General features: G+C 37.4%; 1 protein-coding gene across 2 annotated transcripts in view; it reads left to right on the plus strand.

Moving 5' to 3' along the window:
* Positions 1–7640, plus strand: part of LOC134851606 (uncharacterized) — a 113303-nt gene extending 105663 nt beyond the window's left edge. For both annotated transcript variants that reach the window (XM_063867755.1, XM_063867754.1), the window contains exon 4: positions 7146–7640. In XM_063867755.1, coding sequence (XP_063723825.1) covers positions 7146–7348 — 203 coding nt within the window. In that variant the 3' untranslated portion in view covers positions 7349–7640. The remainder of the gene's footprint in view (positions 1–7145) is intronic.
* Positions 7641–19501: the final 11861 nt, after the last annotated feature.

The raw sequence follows: 19501 nt of genomic DNA on the forward strand, positions 1-19501 counted from the left end.
GGTTTGATTGTTCATTTTTTAAAAAATTGCTAATGAAGTTTTGTTTTTCGGTGTTTATTTGTCTTTAATGTCTAACTTATTGTTGACTATGTTTATTGTTGATATGTATGTTGTAATAAATAAGGAGCTCATTATGCGATGATTAATATCTGTAATACAAAATATTTGTTTGAGAGATATCATTAAATTTTTAGTCTGTTTTCTAGTTTTGGAGATTCTTGGAGAATCATAAATGATTTTTTCCATAAAGTGTTCGTAGTGCTGTAGCTAATTTATCTAATGAAAAAAGAATATGATTTTTGGATGTAACGAGTGAATAGCTTTCATGTGATAATATTGTTGATGTTAGATTCTGCGCTTTAGTCGATTAAAAAATATATTTCTGGAGGTTGAGATCTCTAGTTTTTGAGCTTTCCAAAAAAAATGGTATTGTGGAAACCTTTTTTTGGTGAAGACGATTTGGAGGTTGTCTCTTATGTGGATAAAATATATATCTGTCATTTATTTCGTGGCTTACTCATCAGGTGTTACTATCGGGATATCCGTTCTTATAATAATGACTAACCTTCCGGTTTCACTTTCTTCATCTGTGCTTTCAAAATGTAGGTCTAAATCTCACCAAGTACACACTTTTGTCATGGACCCACTAGTCCCTAGATAGGTTAAAGGTCGGAAGGTGCCCATCCACATATAGGACCAAAACTCCGAAGAATTAAAGGCGCTGATCAAGGATGGTCATATTACGAACTTAGACAAATGTACTACGGATCACTTCATGAACCCCATAATGATTAATGCAAAAAAGATGGCTCAATTAAACTCGCTATGGATGCCAAACCCCTTAGAGCGCAAATCTCGAACAATAAGTATCAAAAGCCAAATATTCCCGAATTAATCGACTCTGCCGCCCAGATCATTACCAGTGATGCCCACGTTCGGTTTGGTTCACCTCACTAGTTCAAAATATCGGTTCATTAAGACTAAACTTTCAAAGGCGACGAGTAGTCATTGTAATTTCAGTATCATTTGTGGGGAGTCGACAGGAACAAACCGATTCAACACTGGGCTTACGGTTTACCGGATATGCCGACCGAGTTTTAAAAATTGATGGACTGCACGCTGCAAGGTACCCAGGGAACTCGCTTTTTTATAGACGATATTCCTGTGGTCTCTAAAAGGACGCTGTGACAACATAATGAAATTTTCCATGAAGTCCCGTCTCGATTAGATAAAGAAGGTTTTGCTTTGAAGTTGTCTAAATCTGAGTTTGTGGTGGATAAGCTAGATTGGCTGGGATTTGATATACATTCAATCGGTTACTCCCCCAAATGTTCCTTCATGGGTACTCTCAACTACTTCGAGAAAATTATGCCCAGTCTGTACAATCTTAAGTGTGAGTTCGCGACTCTCTAAAGCTTTGCAATTAAAGGAAATTCATTTGGAATGAGTCTCAAGAAGCTGCGTTCGGGATAACTCTGGTTCTCATTGTAAAAATACTGATTCTAACCTGCACAGAAGACTCGTGCGAAGTGGTACACAAGCCACAGAGGACTAGGAGCATGCCTGGAACAAAAAGCAGATTGAGGTTTGCCGGTCCCTATTTCGTTCGCTTCGCGAGTTTTTAATTCAGCGGAACTTAAATGTTTTACGAATGAACTTGAACTACTGTGAACATTTTTGCACATATCTGCTCGGCAAAAGGTCCGAAATACTCACGGACCACAAAAACATAATTTCGGCCATAAAAGAACAAAAAGGGAATAAATCATATCAATCACGTTTACGACTTTTGGCGGATAGGCTATTAACGTTCGACTACGAAATCAGGCACGTTCCTGGTGCTATTCTTGGTATGGCTGACTATCTTTCCCGAGATCCTACGTTTGAAGCACCTCCCAGTTCAGTTTATGATGAGTTGTTTGTCATAAAAACGAGACAAAGTTTCACTCAACCATGTAACTCCATTAGGGAGGACGCAGCGATGTCATCGGGCTCCGGCGACAGCACATTCGTTAATAGTATACCGGCGAAGGCTTCTGCCTCAGTAAATCGAACAAATAGCAACGGTGTTTTCAGTGTTAGAGCGCGTGAGGGCGAAAAACCTAGATAGTCTAATTTTGTCCAATCAGATACAGCCAGATGTTGAGTGAAGCGCCGGTAGGTGTGACCAAATTTTGTCGTCGTCTTACGAGAAAATCAGCGGTTTTTCACCGCGAGAGGGCGTTGGTTGTTTGTCAAGTAGTTTGATCCAATCAGAGCCTAGTTTGGTTTCGCGTTATTCGCCACTCCTTGAGTGGTGTATTTTGATGGAAAATTTTTACCAATTATTTGCATAAAAATGGCGGGTCCCCTAAGCCAATGAGAAAAAAGATGCAATGAAAGCACCACACTGAAAGAGGGCGACCGATCATGCGATTTCGTGTTCAATCGGTTGCATAAAAATGGCGGGTCCCCTAAGCCAATGAGAAAAAAGATGCAATGAAAGCACCACACTGAAAGAGGGCGACCGATCATGCGATTTCGTGTTCAATCAGTCAGATTTTACAATGCAAATTGCAAGAAGTCAAGATCATTTCCAGTCATTTTCAAAGCAGTTTTGCTTTATTGTTCACTAGAATTCAGTTGGCCAATCAAACTTCAATATGACCTCTGCTCTAAATGCATCCGCCTTACTTACAATACGGCAAATTGAGAGAACTTATTAGACTTTGGCGATTTTTTCCCGCGGGGCCCTAGTAATGACACAGAAGACACCCCAGCTCCTACTTTTGTCGAGATGGCTCCTCTCAACCCTGTTCGCTCTCGCCCTCTAGTCAGACTCATGTGGCTGCTATTTCTGATATCTCAGGCTAGGAGGAATTGGTATGGACCTCCAAGAAAAAAAGGTCCTTCATTGAAAAGGGCCGGCGAAGGCGAATTTCTAACCGGGATCGTCAACTACGCGCTAGAGAGGGAGTATATTCCATCAAAACGAGGCCGTTCGTCTCACAGGACAAGAAGGTGATTGTGGCTCTACGCCGTCTGTTAGACGTCGGTTTACTGGCAAAGTTAACGGGGGAAAATAAGTTCCTCGGACCGATGAAGAGAGCAATCCTGGACAATGATGTCCAAACCTTCTCCAAACAGGGTCTGTACATCGCCCAGTTCTGGCCAGTAGCGTCGATAGCGGAAAATTGCATCCTCATTGACAACAAGGTGGCGATACCGTTAAAATTTGTGTCGGCAATTTTGACACGAATAAACCGATCTCATCCCGGACCACAGGCCATGATCGAGGCGGCCGAGTACATCTGGTGGCCCTACCTGAGTCGACAGATTGTCGAAAAGTGTCAGATCTGCATGGAATGCACGAAGTTTGGTAAGAACATTAAATCGACTAAAGCAGCGATTACTTCGCTCCCACTTCCATCTCTCTCTTCTCCTAATGAGGAATTACAATTAGATTTTGGGAGCCCACTGCAGGACGTAAAAGGGAAAAAGGTTTTTATCTTGGTAGCCGTAGATCGGTTCCCAAAATTCCCGTCTGTTCTACCTACTAAAATTACCGGTTGAAAAAAAATGTTAAATTCCTAGAAGCATATTGAGGTATGCACGGCACACCAAAATCTATTCGCGCAGACCATGACTCAGGTTTTAAAAACGCAGTGCTACAGGACTTTGGCAAAAAATTTCGGAACCGAACAAATTTTCTGCCCATTCTCGAATCATCGTGGCTGTTGGTTAGTGGAACGGACAATTCAGAAGATGAAATTTAAGCTGGGTACCAAGGCGTTTAGCCCTCATTACAGAGGCCTCAATCATGTCCTTCATACGAACTTAGATGACCTCAGGAAATCCAAACACGGAACTTTGTTTGGCCAGGTATAAGATTCTTGCTAATGCTTCAGATCAGACTACCCTCGCTCGGAACCTCTTGAAACCGGAATGTCGTCACAGTCACAACTACAGCTCGGACAAAGTGAAAGTGGTGAAACATGGTTCACTCCGCCCATATGTGGCTCCGCGCTTCAAAAAGGTGGTCCCTGGTCAAATGATTGCAGATACGCAGCAATACAAGGTCCTCGAGGACCTCATTCTAGCTGATAATCGATGGAGTCAGTTGAATCGGAATATCATCGTGGAGACGGGGCGCAGATTGATGCGGGTGTTTGGGTCCCGCAAGAAATTGCTTACCAATGCCCTGAAAAGTGGTCTCAGCAAGAGTACCTTGAAATTTTACGACCGTGCTGCCGATGCTTCCAGCAGAGAATATTTGATCTCTCCAGGCCCGTCGCGCCCAAGACCTATCGTTACAAGTAATTAGAGTCTGCGTTGTTGTATAGTCCTAACAGTGTGAACAATTTCAGAAAGTGCCTAGACGTAAAGTCTGAAAAAACACTTTATAGAATAACAAAATTCAAGATCGTTCATGTCACTAACAACACTTATGTCTTGGAAACGGGAACTTTTTTCGGAAGAATGATATCTCTCTAAAACGCAACTTTGATAACCGTGAGATTTTAGCTAAAAGAACAGCAGCAGCCTCCATACACGGAGTCAGGGCCGGACAGACTTCGCAGAGGTGCCCTATTTCAATAGTATCAGCACCACGCAAACGGACTGGAAAGTGGAGCCGCCGGTGTTTTTTGTTCTATTAGGATACTCCAGATGCAGCAAGACAATTTCACTCACCATGTCAAATCCTAGTCGGGCAGTGAGGGTCAACTCAGTCCCTCTTGAATTACTTCCGGCACAAGTAGTACCTCAAACACCATATCGACCCCACTGTACCCAATTCCGCGTTCGGATTCGCCAATGGTGTGTCTTAATGGGTCGAACAGTTCTGTTGCCACGTTGTCGGCTACCGACCCCGCAGAATCACGAGGCCAGACTCTTCGATCCCGGTACGCCACCACGAGAGTTTCAGACACCCCCGCGGAGACTCAAATTCCCAAACAGTTCCTACAGGAGTCGCGATGTCAGATCCCGTTCCTTCAGGCACCGCGGGTCAACCCCAGCCACCACAATCCGCGGTAGAGGACGACATCGACTCGCAATCGTCTTAATCTTCTAGTGCCAGGGCGTCAGGACGGAACAGGGGCTCCATCCCGATACGGAAGCGCAGTTCGCCATTGTGAAAGAAGTGGAAGAATCTGCTGCCTCTTCTTGATTGCCCGCTCCGGTTGCAAATAATTATCGGTCTATTCGGAGAAACGTCGTAAACTTCTTACAATCAGACTCGTCGCCAAAAAAGCAGTCTCCGAAATGAATGTTTTACAAAGATCAGTTTCGTGGCAGCAACCGTAAACTTCCTGCCTAAAACTCTGTACAAACTTGACTGTATCTTAAGCTTTGAGTTTTCAAATAATAAACTTTGTTTTGAGTACGTTATTTACGGATATGTGATGCCACGCATATACAATATACTTTGTTTATACGTTGCATCCATTGTTGCAGTTTCTGCAGTGGCGCCAAGGTCGCCCACCAGTGGTGCTAAGTTATTTCACACGCTGGAAAACCTAATTTCATCTGTCTGCATATCGATATATGAATCAGACCTATTCTTTTGTTATGTCAGTTCAACAAATTTAACTCTATTTTTTCTTCAGACCAAAACATTTCATATATATAAATTCAATTCTACTTCTTGGTTGTTCTTCTTTTTGACTACTTTTGTTTTGTTTTGGAGACGTTTTAATTGAGTTTGTATTTCACGAAAAAATTTTGATATTAGTTTGAAATCTATTTGAAAGTGGTAAATATTATGTTCATTGTTTTATGTAGAAGGTTATTTTATATATAGGGAGCCAACCATGAAATTGTTATTAGTTTGAAGCGTTTCTGTTCACGGTAAAAAACTTGGCAAAACTAATCAAAGTAAATCAAATTGAACCGTATTCAAAAATAATTTGTCGTTATAATTGTTCAATGAAATATCTGTGATAAAGGTTTGTCATAGTTGATGAAAGCTGATCTACGAACTTCTCGAGGGGGTAGGGCATTGGTTTTTCATTTCTTTTTGAAATTTTTCTCTATCCTTTTTTTCTAGGTCGACCAAATTGCTGATTTTCTAAGCTCTCCAATATCACATAGGACACCGACTTCTTTCCAGTTTCCCTCCCCCTCGTAAAATTTGAAAATAAAGCTGTTCAAAAATTGTTCACACCGCATTTTGCCTGTGAGAAATACTGTGAAATTTTTTTCACCTGTTCACGCTGACACGTGTTAATGCAGTTCATAACATGAAAAGTCATTCTAAATAAGTTCTCATATATTAAATTTCCGAAAAAGTCAAAGGGGGGAAACTGGAAAAGGGACAAGACACCCTATTTTGACCAAACTTTTTGCGCCGCCCGCAAATTTTTCAAAAAATAGGACAAAAAAGGCGTTTTCATATACTTTTTGGAAAATTATACATATTTTGGGAATACTAATTTTGAACCCCCTTCAAAATTAGTATATATTGGCGTCGAAGGCAAATCGTCAGTCAGTCAGTCAGCCAAAAATTGATGTCACAAAATAGTGCAAAGGGTGGACCCTTTGGGTCCGCAGGGGTCGAATCCCTGAAGGGGGCGTCCGCAATACCCCCCCCCCCCTAATTCCACTACTGCCCTTTAGTATTTATTTATCGCCAGCTTGTTTTCGTAAGTTAAATTTTTGTTTTCATCAATTTATATCATTGCACTGTGCAATTTTTCCGATTTTTGGATGTGCTTTAGTTTTAAATTTACTCATTTTATTCGATTTTTTTTGTAGTCTTTTCTACTTTACTTTGAGCTCCTAAAAATATTGGACTGAAGAAGTTTTCACATTATGTATAAAGAATCCCAATTTTTTTGAAAACCGAAACGAAAGAAAAATTGATTAAAATCCCTCTTGAGATTGGTATGGTTAGTATCAAGCTCTAGGAGTTCTGTCAATCAAGATGGTGTTTTGTCGTGTTTTGTTTCTGTGGCGGAAACTTTCCGGAAGTCAATCGAGCGAAAAAATCCTTCGGCAGGTTTTTTTCTTGACAGGCTTTTTATGAACTTGTGGATGTTTGGTGATGTCTGAACCCTAAAAATGACTACAAATCGTCGCTTGTGAACATTTTTTACTGGCGGCGAGTTGTTGCCTCGCCTTAATAGATGGTAGTTGTGTTGAATAGTATAAAAAAATTGTTTCAGGGGCCGTGGTGATCTGGTTTGCTCAAGAATTGATCACATTCGGTCTGCGCATGATTTCTGGATGGATCTCCACGTTTTACACATCAGATGGAAGAGACTTTTTTGATCGATATATTGGACCCTCGAAAAGTCTGCAGCTCTTCAATTGGATTTTCAACACCGATTATCAAATTCCCAGACGAGTTCGACCTGCAAATGACTAAACCGGAAAAATTCTTGTAAACAGAAAGATCAAATGATAGAAAGATATAAATCAGCCAAACAAGTTAAAAAATCGAAAAAAAAATGAAACCTGGAAAATGATTGTGTTCATACTTTCTGCCATTCGAACATCAAGATAAACAAGACTGCTCGTATCGGGGCGAAGCCCTGAATGTTCCGACTGCCTTTTAAGTTTTATGGAGCAGCAGTAATAACATAAAAAAATTAAATGAAATAGAATAAAGTGAAATTTTTTTTTCTAAAATTTGAAAATTTTTATGAAAATCATCCCCCCACACGCCATATAAAATACAAAAAGAGATTTCGTTCCTTGTAACAAATCAATTATGGCAAATAAGCTTCGTTCAACCAATTTGGAACGATTTATAAGACGGATTAAATCTCCGCTTACGCGTTAATAGCGCGAATTATATCGCGCGTTAATTGTCCCAAATTGGTCAAAATGGCCAAAATGGCAATCTTTAAACCCTCAAAACTTTACGAAAAATGATCACAGGTGAAATATCTTTTCAAATTTGAGCTCAGGACAACAATACCTTTTAAATGATAAAAAAAAAATCCGTCAAAAATGGCTAGTTAAAAAGTCGAAATTTGTCTGAAGAAAAACAAACCACCCCGAGCACAAATATTCCGTTACTTTCGTATCGAAAGTCGGAACAAAAACGACTTATTTTACTGAATGTTTCAGTGCTGATTTAAATTACGGGGAGGAGGGGGTAAACAGGGGGGAGGGGTAAACATGGGTGGCGGAGTAAACAGGGGGGGGGGTAAACAGGGAGGGGTTAAACAGTGAACAAGGGAGGGGGTAAACAGGGGTTGGGGGGTTAAACAGGGAAGAATTATAAAAATTGAAAACTGAAATGTTACACTTTATTAAACCTAATACGTAGCATTTGCACTAAACAGGAATATCGACGAATTTGAAAAAAAGTTGTATATTTCATGAAATATCTTTTCAAATTTGAGCTCAGGACAACAATACCTTTCGAATGACATGAAAAAATTCCGTCAAAAATGGGTAGTTAAAAAGTCGAAATTTGTCTGAAGAAAAAAAATCCTACCCGAGCACAAATATTTCGTTACTTTCGGATCGAAAGTCGGAACAAAAAGGGCGTGCAGTAAAGAAAGATATCATCTACAAAAGTTTGGATTAAGCGTTTCAGAATGTTAGTTTCAAATTGATGGGCTACATGTAATAAGGTTTACTCTTAGGGACCAATTTTTTCTTTGGGGGGATGGGGTAAACAGGGAGGTTAACGGGGTGGGGGGTGTATACAGGGAAGAAAATGTGGGGGACTAAACAGGGGGGAGGGGCTAAACATGGGGGGCGAAGTAAACAGGAGGGCGGTCTAAACATGGGTTAAACAGGGAAAACTGAAATGTTACATTTTATGAAACCTAATACGTAGCATCTGCACTAAACAGGAAATTCGAAACTTTGAAAAAAGTTGTATATTTCATGACTAGCCTCTCAAAAAACTCCATTATAATTGAAATCGATTATAAGGGATTACACTGGCATAAAAAAAGAATTTAATCCAATTTTAATGGATTATAATTGATTTTAATGGATTGTATTGATAAAAAAAATAATGGATTATAATCAATTTTTGATGGATACAAATCGATTATTTTTGTAATTTTATAGATACTGGCTGTAAAATGACAATTTATTCGATTATTATCCATGGAACTCCAGTGTGGGTACCCTCTCGTAACACTTGTTGGGCTGAATAGGATGCTCATTTTGAAACTAGTTTGTCAGCAATTGATCGGTAGTTCTGGTGCAATTTTTCACTGAATAAAAAACAAAAATTATCGGGTTTGAGGCATAACTTTGGTCACGAGCTTAGCAAAAAAAACTGGGTTTGCAATTTATTTTGCCCCTTAAGTAGGACTAGGTCAAAAAATACTGGGTCAAATTATGACAAATTACATCAAAATGAGCCTCTTAAGTAGAAAAATAAAATAAAAATTATAAATAAATATGACTGCTCGTATCAGGGCGATGAATGTTCCGTATCAAGTCCTGAATGTTCCGACTGCCTAATAAAGTTTTTGGAACAGTAATAACCTAAAGAAATTAAATGTAATAAAATAAAAGAAAGTTTTTTGTTTCTAAAATTTGAATTTTTTAAATGAAAATCATCCACCCACACGCCATATATAGCAAAAAAAGATAGATTTCCCTCCTAGTACCAAATCAATTATGGCAAATTAGCTTCGTTAAACCAATTTGGAACGATTTCTAAGACGGATTAATTCCCCGCTTACGCGTTAACTGAGACTGCTCGTATCAGGAAGTATGAATGTTCCGACTGCTTTTTCAGGTATATGGAGCAGTAATATCATGAAAAATTGAAATCTAGTAGTAAAATAAAAAAAAAGTAAAATTAAAAAAAAAACTGATGTTTTTTGTAAAAACATCCATGCACACTTCAATTTTAGTACAAGTTGATAGATTTTGCTCCTAGTAACAAATCAATTATGGCAAACAAGTTTCCTTCAACCAACTTGGAACGATTTCTAAGACGGTGTAACTCCCCGCTTACGCGTTAATATATCGCGCGTTAGTTGTCCGAAATTGGCCAAAATGACAATCTTTAAACCCCCATAACTTAACAAAAAATAATCACAGGTGAAATATCTTTTCAAATTTAAGCTCAGGACAACAATACCTTTCGAACGATATAAAAAAATTCTGTCAAAAATGGCTAGTTAAAAAGTCAAATTTTGTCTGAAGAAAAAAAACCCACCCCGAGCACAAATATTCCGTTACTTTCGTATTGAAAATCGGAACAAAAAGGGTGTGCAGTAAAGAAAGATATCACCTACAAGAGTTTAGATTAAGCGTTTCAAAAGATTTGTTTAAAATTGATGGGCTACATGTAATAAGGTTTACTCAGTCGAAATTATTCATATCGGTTCAAATAACAGTTTCATTGGTTTTATACCCAAAAAGTATAGAGGTGTAATTTTTTTTATCCGGTCTGTTTTTTGTTAAGTTCTAGGGGTTAAAAAGTTGCCAATTTAGCAGTTTGTGAGGATTAATTCAAAGTAGCTGAGACCATTTACAGGGCAGACTGACCATTCAGGGCCTTGCATGCTATGGAGCCGCTTTTAAAAATACTAATTTGATCTAGAAAACTATAGAATGAGTGTTATCAAAAAAAATTTAGACCTGCAGGAGGAAGAAATTTAAAAAAAGTGAGACTGCTTGTATCAGGGCGAAGACCTGAATGCTCCGACTGCCTTTTAAGGTTTATGGAGCAGTAATAACATTAAAAAATTAAATGTAATAAAAAAAAGTTTTTTTTCTAAAATGCAAAATTTATTTTTTCTAAATGAAAATCATCTCCCTACACGCCATATAAAGAACAAAAGGATAGATTTCGCTGCTTGTAACAAATCAATTATTGCAAATAAGCTTCTTTCAACCAATTTGAAACGATTTTTAAGACGGATTAACTCTCCGCTTACGCTTTAATAGCGCGAAATATATCGCGCATTAATTGTCCCAAATTGGCCAAAGTGGCAATCTGTAAACCCCCATTATTTTACGAAAAATGATCACAGGTGAAATATTTTTTTCAAATTTGAGCTCAGGACACTATTTCTTTCGAATGGTATGAAAAAAATTCCGTCAAAAATGGCTAGTTAAAAAGTCGAAATTTGTCTGAAGAAAAAAAACCCACCCCGAGCACAAGTATTCCGTTACTTTCTTACGATATAATTGTGTTCTTGGTTCGGTACAATTGAACAGCATTATGCGCCGATAAAATGTTTTCATGATCGTTTTAGATAACCCTTTGCTACTATCAAGTCCGCATAAACTTCAATTTGTTCATAACGACTCCAATAGAAAGCAAGCAATTGTAGCTATTATTGTAGACTCTCATGAAAAACCCCAATATATGAAGCTGTTCAAATTGTTTGTATTATTATATGTTTCGAAAACTTACTCATTGTTCCCACTTTTGTAAACAAAGTAACGGAATATTTGTGCTAGTGTTGTTTTTTTCTTCAGATAAATTTTGACTTTTTAACTAGCTATTTTTAACGTAGTTTTTAGTTATCAATCCAAAATTATTGTTAAATTGAGCCTAAAATTGAACAAAAACCTCACCTGTGATCTTTTTTTTTGTAAGATTAGGAGGGTTTGACCGTTGCCGTTTTGGCCAACTTGGGACAATCATCGCGCGATATAATTCGCGCTATTAACGCATAAGCGGATATTTGATCCAACTTAGAAATAGTTTCGAAGTGTTTGAAGAAAACTTATTTGCCATAACTGACTTGACTAGGAGCAAATTTTACCACTGTGTTTTTCATATGGAATGTGGATGATTTTCACGAAAAATCTCAAATTAAAAAAAAATTAGATTTATTTAATTACACCAAATTTTTCCATAGACCTTAAGAGGCAGACGGAAAACTTTTGGCCTTTCCCTGATACAAGCAGTCTTTTTCTTATTATGATTCAAAGAAACACTAGTAATGAGCAATCATCTATCACTAGTGTTTCTATCTGTCTAAACTATTTTTTGAACTGATTGACGATAAAAATGTTTTGCATTGTAAAACATTAGCTAGATTTTGTTTCGAGAAAATTTATGAACTTTCAAGACATAAACTTGAAGACATAAATTTACTATCGAAAATAGTTTTCTCACCAACACTTGCTTTGAATTTACTTTCAGTTGTGTTTGTTTAATTGTGCAACTAAGGCACGGAACCATATTGCATACTAGTGTTTTATTTTATAATTCAGCGCAGAAACATAACGAACACACGTGTAACATAGATAAATATTTATCACGCGTCTTTTCTCAGTGAAGCATGAATGTTTTCTCAAACAAAAGCGGGGAAAATCGTATCAGATAAATTTAATCACATATATTGAATTAATATTCATCCAGCTGCAAAGTATATTCGACGAGGGGTCTTATGCGTTAAACGGCCCAAAATTAGAAAAATAGTCAGAAATTTTATTTCAAATTGAAAACACGTAATCAACATACAATTACTTCAGTTATTACATATTATATGAGCCAATCAGGATTAATCTCAGTATCAATCGAAATGGCTGACCTAGTTGCTCGAATTTGATTGGCTAATATTAGCCAATCAGGATCAGTTTCAGTTTTAGTTTTCATTTTGCTTCAATTTTGAGTTTTGGGCCGTTTTACGCATAAGACCATCGACGAGTTAAAATCAAAAGACATGTCTGCATTTGAAAGTTTTTCATGGCAATTGTTCTTTTTCGTACAATACTTTCGCCTCGGGCCTCAATCCATAAACCAAATTTTTTAAATTGAGTTTCTTCTCATTAATTTTTGGTTGAGTTCGTAAGCGAACTCAAGAGACAAAAACCCTGGTTACGCAAAACTACATTCACTACTTTTTCAAGGACTGGCATGTACAATTTCATTGGAAACGGCATGGTTATAACTGTGTTTCAAAAACAAAACAATACAAGACTGTTCGTATCAGGGCGAAGCCCTGACTGTTCCGACTGCCTTTTAAGGTTTAAGGAGCAGTAATAACGTTAGAAAAATAATTCAAATAAAACAAAATAATTTGAAATTTTTAAAGAAAATCATCCCCCCACACGCCATATAAAGTACAAAAGGATAGACTTCGCTCCTTGTAACAAGCCAATTGTAGCGAATAAGCTTCTTTCAACCAATTTGGGACGATTTCTACGACGGATTAACTCTCCGCTTACGCGTTAATAGCGCGAAATATATCGCGCATTAATTGTCCCAAATTGGCCCAAATGGCAATCTTTAAACTTCACGAAAAATGATCACAGGTAAAATATTTTTTTTCAAATTTGAGCTCAGGACAGCAATACCTTTCGAATGATATAAAAAGTTTCTGTCAAAAATAGCTAGCTAAAAAGTCGAAATTTGTCTGAAGAAAAAAACCCACCCCGAGTACAAATATTCCGTTACTTTTGTATCGAAAGTCGGAACAATAAATAGCAAACTTTTAAGTTTTGGCAAAACATTTTTAAAATGCTAACTTTGTGAAATGAAGTTTTAATTAACTGTCCAAAGGGATACAGAATTACGCATTACAAAAAAAGTTTTTGGGGCGTTGTTGAAAACATTTATGTAGTAAAACGGTAATTGTTTCAAAATTTCGTGTATCCAGGTTTCACACAAAAACTTAAAAAGTTAAATTTGCATTTAAAATAACTTAACTTGTTGATAATGGTTCAGTAAAAAATTTGTTTTGTGCTTGAAAAAAAAACAAGTATTTTTTGCAAGACGGTTTCAAAAATACATTGTTAATTGTTTGCAGTCGCCATAGAAAATGCAAATCATTTTTTTTGTCGAAAATTTTTTTTATGACGATAGACCGATGCTTAATCCAAATTTGAAAAAGTATATCTTTAGCATTTTCCGGGTCGTTTGCATTTTCCGGGTCCTTAAGCCGGGTCCTTTCATAGGTTAGCCCGGGTCCTTTGCATAAATATAGCGAACACTCATTTGTTTCCTTTTTGCCGAAAAAACTATAACCGTGCAGCTTTTGTCCTGGGGAAATTTATCTTATGTAGATTTGTTTGCTATGTGTTCAACATATAACTATGGATTCAACAGATAACCATGGGTTCATAAGATACCCTGAGTCAACTGCGACCTTCAGAGTGTGTGATTTTAGCGCGCTCAATTGATAGCAACAGGAGTTTGAGGTCATTTTATCAACCGACCGGTTTGGTTTTTTTCAAAATTTATTTTTAAAACATGCAAAAAAACGTCTCTATCGGTTCGGTTTCCGCCCGCATCTTGTACATGCCCATTTGGTTCTTGCACACATTAAAACGCTACCTTTCGTGCCAACTCGGTTCGGGCGCACATTAAACGAGTCGTGCTTAAATTGATAAAAAATTTAATATAGTAAACTAAAAATAGAATATCAACTCTTTTTCGTTACAAAGCAAAAATACCCAGAAATAATTTCAGTTTTTTTAATTAATTGTTGTACAAGGTTTCTCCTTTACATGTTTATAGATAATAGGATCCCAAAATTTTTTTATCTTAGTTCATAATAGTAAGTCCCTTTTATTTTCCTCTGCCTTTGATTACGAATTTGCGGGTATCTCGTTTATGTATATTTTTTGCTTTTCATGAACGATGGATATCGTTTAAAATTTTGCATATTCCTTTAGCAGTTTTGAATTCATTTTAAACCGAAATTTTAACTTTTTGTTCGGTTCGGTTTTCCCAAGTATGTCTTAAAAGTTACAAATCTTGGCTAAAAGTGATGTAGATAATAGAAATCTAAGATAATGTGCATGTAAATGTAATGAAAGCAAAGCAATGAGCAGAATGGTCCAAGAGCAGAAATGGTCCAAGAGCAGAAATGGTCCAAGAGCAGAAATGGTCCAAGAGCAGAAATGGTCCAAGAGCAGAAATGGTCCAAGAGCAGAAATGGTCCAAGAGCAGAAATGGGCCAAGAGAAAAGAAACAGAAAAATTTAACCCAAATTTGCATAAAATATTCGGTTTTTTGAAAATTTGGTCTCCTACTTAATTTACCAATTAAATGACAAAAATAAGATTTAATTTTTGTTTTTTTCCCCACTCTCTGACTGGCCATCAGCTGTAATACAATCGCATGTTAAATTTTGTTGATCTAAAAATGTTTGATCAAAGAAAATTGTAATGATTTTGAGCATTGTGTTTGACAAAATTAACTTTCTCTAATATGTTTGGATTTTGTGATATATGCGTTCCCGGCCGAAATGTGGTTTTGTGATCAGACATTCTGGACCAAATTTTGGTATATCAAGACTGCCGCGACCGGAATTGGTTATTTTCAAACCACCGCGACACAAAAGTTTCAAAATTTGCCGATCGAAGCAAAATGTCCGCAACCGGCGCCGCCCAAGGAAAGTTAACTGCGACCGGTGCCACCGAAGAAAAATTAATCGCGGTTAAAGAAAAACTAATCGGATGTATTGAATTGAAAACTTTTATCTAATGTCTCTAGTTTTCGGGATGAGCTGCTCAACTCATGATTCGAATGAAACGGTCGAACAATGTCCGGATATCGACTCATTTTAAGAAAGTCAAACGATGTTCAGTTTTCATCTTATATTTAGAAAGTGAGTTATGACCGAAGTGTATAACTCATAGAGTAATTTCGGATAGGGTACACCGTCTGCTCGTCACGCTATCTTATTTTCGGCCGGATAGATTCGTGCAACTTCTTAGTCTAATACCGATCCTAATCTTACTCTTATACTATCTAGTCTCAGGTTGTTTAACTAGTCTCTGCTAGGCTCAATAGATCTAGGGTATACTGGTTTATTGCGGCTGCTGAAGTGCTCGGGAGAGTCCAACTAATTTCTAAGTTAAATTCAAATCTCTCTGGTGCTGAAATTACAAGTAACTTCAGCACTTACAAATAAGTGGGTTGTTAGTTAGATGGATCATGATTGGTTAATATTAAATACTTTACATTGGTAAAACATTTAATTTATCCAATCATAAAATGTAGTTTAGATCAGGTTCCACCCATCCGGGTTTTACAGAGTTTTTTAGAATAGTTCTTCTGCAATTCGAAGGATGGATGTTGGACGTTTGTTTTTGGCGTACATCATAATTTTCTTCCGTTTCCTCTTTTGTTAAGGAAGTTCCAGGAAGCTGGAGTTAGAGACATAAGACGTTGTGTCTTCTAGTGACAACGACTACGTCTTTGCAACAAACTCAAATCTGATTTCAGAATGGTTTGCTATGTCAGGTTTTTCTGTTCTTCGGGGAGAACTTCTTTTGTGTCTGATCTAGCTTGGGAATGGCGTGGAGATTGTGCGTGGAGGGGATGCCTGGTTACTCGGATCTGTACGTACACTTGGGTCATCGAGGTGGTCATTGGTCTAGTTCAATGAAGTCCTTTTCTGCGAGGTCAAGTCGTACTCTAAATCCTTTGAGTTGTGATTGTGAGCGGCATATCGATTGTAGTTGGTCATTCTCTCTCGAGTGTAGTGGGGTCGTCTTGTCTTTTGATGTTCGTCCTTGGTGTTGTATTCTGATCTATATATTGCATCATGTGATTTTACATTTTATAAAACTTTTATTAGTTTAGTATTTTTTAATAATGATTTTATTTAGTTGTTTTCACAAAAGCTTTTTGTTTTAGTTCGGTTATTTTGAAGAGTTACTCACACTTGAGTAGCTCTTATTAAAAATAGTGGTGTGGTCACAAAGCGTGGATGTAGCACGGTGGGTTAGGCCGGCTATAGAGCATGCTCAGGACGTCCTTCCTGGTGGGTTAGGCCAGGAGTGGGAGTATGATTTCATGCGGTTTTTGTGAGGGGTCCTGTTATGTGACAACGTTTTATGTTGGGTTTGTTGTGGTCTTACTTATGTTTTGTTGGTTGTGTCCTTTTTTCAAAAATCAAATTGTTTGTGGTATGGGTTTGTCTTTCGACTTTTTTGTGTTTTATTATTTCTTTCTAAGACTTTGTAATAGTCTTCAAAAGAATAAATTATCCAGTTTTAAACTGGGTTAATCCGGTTTGGGTACCGTTGGTTTCCTTTTCTTAGTCATGCTGTTATGCTATGTGTTGTGGTGTTTAGTAAGCTGCATTGGTTAGTTTTGTTTAGTATATAATTCCTTTCCAACCGGGTTAAAGGAAAGTTTGAAACGTGTTATCTTGTGTTAGAGTTATCGAGTGTGAAAGCTTGAAACTGAAATTCATTATTTTAAACAATTCTTCGTGGGCGAGCTGTGCGAGTTTGGATAGAATTTTTATGCGAGTGAATGAAAATATCAAAAGGTTAGTACTGCTTTTATTTCTTATGAATTTACTACATAGAATTTTGATTTTACTGCTAGTTGTTGGGGGAAATTTAAGTTACAAATTTTCATCATAATTAGATTTACTGCTTGTGGGGAAAATTTTAGAAATGAATTTACTGCATTGGTATTAAATTTATAAATTTAGAAGTGTAAGAGATTAATAGAATTTTTGAAATTTGTTTGATGAAATTTGCGATTTTTATTTGTCGTTTGTGGTTTTTGTAGGTGATTGTCGGATGAAAGCTAAAAATCTAAAGAAAACATGGATAAAGAATGGTGAGTTTTTATTTTTTAATTAGTTAGTAATATTCATTTAATTCATACTTACCTGTTAGTCGTCGGGGAAAAAACCGTGGGGGAAGATGTCGTGAATTAGTTCTGAAGTTGTTAGTAGTTTAGCTAAGATGCGGATGATATTTTTAGTCTGAAGCAGTGGCCAAAGCAATTGAAGTGCCTTAATAGTGGTTAGTTCTTCAGTGCCAACTGCAAACTCATAAGGTGTGTTTTGGATTAGATTATATAATTTGTGATTGAATTTAGTGTTGTGGATGAATTCTAAAATTGGGATTTCTATGGGTTGTACAAACTCGTGCGGGATAAGAAAGGGTCGGGATTCTTCGGCGTTGAAGGTCTTGGTAATGGGACAGAAGATGTACATTTGGGTTATGGGGTCATAATTACGAAGAATACCATGGAGGTTAGTGTCTTTAATACAATATGTGAAATTTAGGAAAAATGGTGAAGTGTATTTGGAATTAATGAATTGAAAACGATGGTGCGTTTGTCTAGAAGGTGTGTGTAGATCAAAGTGATTTTGGATGAAACGATAATAACTATATGTGTGGGTTTGTTTAGTGCGCAACATAATATCGTGTGAGCAGTGTAAATCTCTTTCGTGTGGTGCAAGGAAATGAAAGGTTAGTGAAAATATTTGGAAGCGTTCTTTAAAACTTTCGTATGCTTGTGTGTCTGTTAGTGCTTCTGAAATAATGTGATCAAACTTTCGGTCGAAGATGTTTAGTGTGAATGTATATGGTGTCTTGATGAAAAATTTCTCGGTAATTTGTGGATTAGCGAAGCGATCGTCGTCTAAGAATTGATCTTGGTTAGCTCTGATGATGTTGTGATCATAGTATTCGAGTGTATATTCGTTAGCTCTAGGTGCAGTGTGTGTTTTTAGTGATTTTTTATATCCAACGTAAGTAAATTGTCTAGCGGTTAGTGGTGTAGTGAGTCGATATAGCATGTCCGTATTTCGCTCTATATCGATGTGAGTGTTAGATAATGGTAAGCAAAGAGGGTTAGTGAAATGATAATATGAGGTCCAAGAGAGAGTGGGCATTAAAACGTATTCATCTACGAAGTTGCGTGTTTCGTTAGTGTCGTGGGGGGTGTTTAAGGTGTATTGTGGGAATGAGGGTAAGGTGATGGCTAAAAATTCTTTTGTGTTAGTATGCTTGGGGTGGTTGATGTATTCACGGGCTGTTCCTGGTTTTGCTGGGAAAGGATGGTTGGGGAACTTTCTTTTAAAAGTGCGGTAAGCTCTATTAGTGTTGAGTGAAGATTCAGTTGATGTGGATGATGGTGCTAATGATTCAGTATAATTTGAAGAGGGTGTAGGGGTAGGGGGGTTGGATGAATTTATAGTGGAGGAGATTTGGTTTATGGTTGGGGTATTAAGGTGGTAGGGTTGTTGTTGGAGGGTAATAAAATTATCTAGCTCTGGGGAGATTCGGGGGGTGTCTGGAGAATGAGATGATTGGTCAGAATGGTATGAGGAGTAGGTTGGGGTAACTTGGGAAGCATAAGAGGGTGTGGGAGTAATGGGGTCAGGGTTATTGGATAATATGGGTTGAAAAGGGGGTTGAGAGAAATTAGAAGAGTTATGAAAATTATTGGATGGGGATGGTTCTGAGTCGGCAAATTCATCGGGGGTTTCAATATTCGGGTTATTGAGTTGTGAGATGGAATATAAAACTGAGATGTGTGAATTAGTGTCGGAATTCATGCCTGATGTTACATTACTAGATGGAAAGTCGGGTGGCGGAAAAGCAAAAAGTGGTATTATTGGGATTGGAGAGGTAAGATTGGTTGGGTGGGAATTTGATCGGTGTAGTGATCCAAGTTGGCGGCTCATCGTGGGCTAAAAAAATGATTATTTTGAGACTGAAAAGCGGTGGTATGGGGTTGTTCAATAATTTTATCATAAGTATTATCATCTTGTGACTGGTGTGTCATTATATGTTGAATGGGACTTTGTGATGTGGTGAGTCGAAAATTTGGATTATGTGTGATGGCTAAATTTCGAAAATTTCGTGGGAC

This window comes from Symsagittifera roscoffensis, chromosome 7 (assembly GCF_963678635.1).
Source record: "Symsagittifera roscoffensis chromosome 7, txSymRosc1.1, whole genome shotgun sequence".
Taxonomy (NCBI): domain Eukaryota; kingdom Metazoa; phylum Xenacoelomorpha; order Acoela; family Convolutidae; genus Symsagittifera; species Symsagittifera roscoffensis.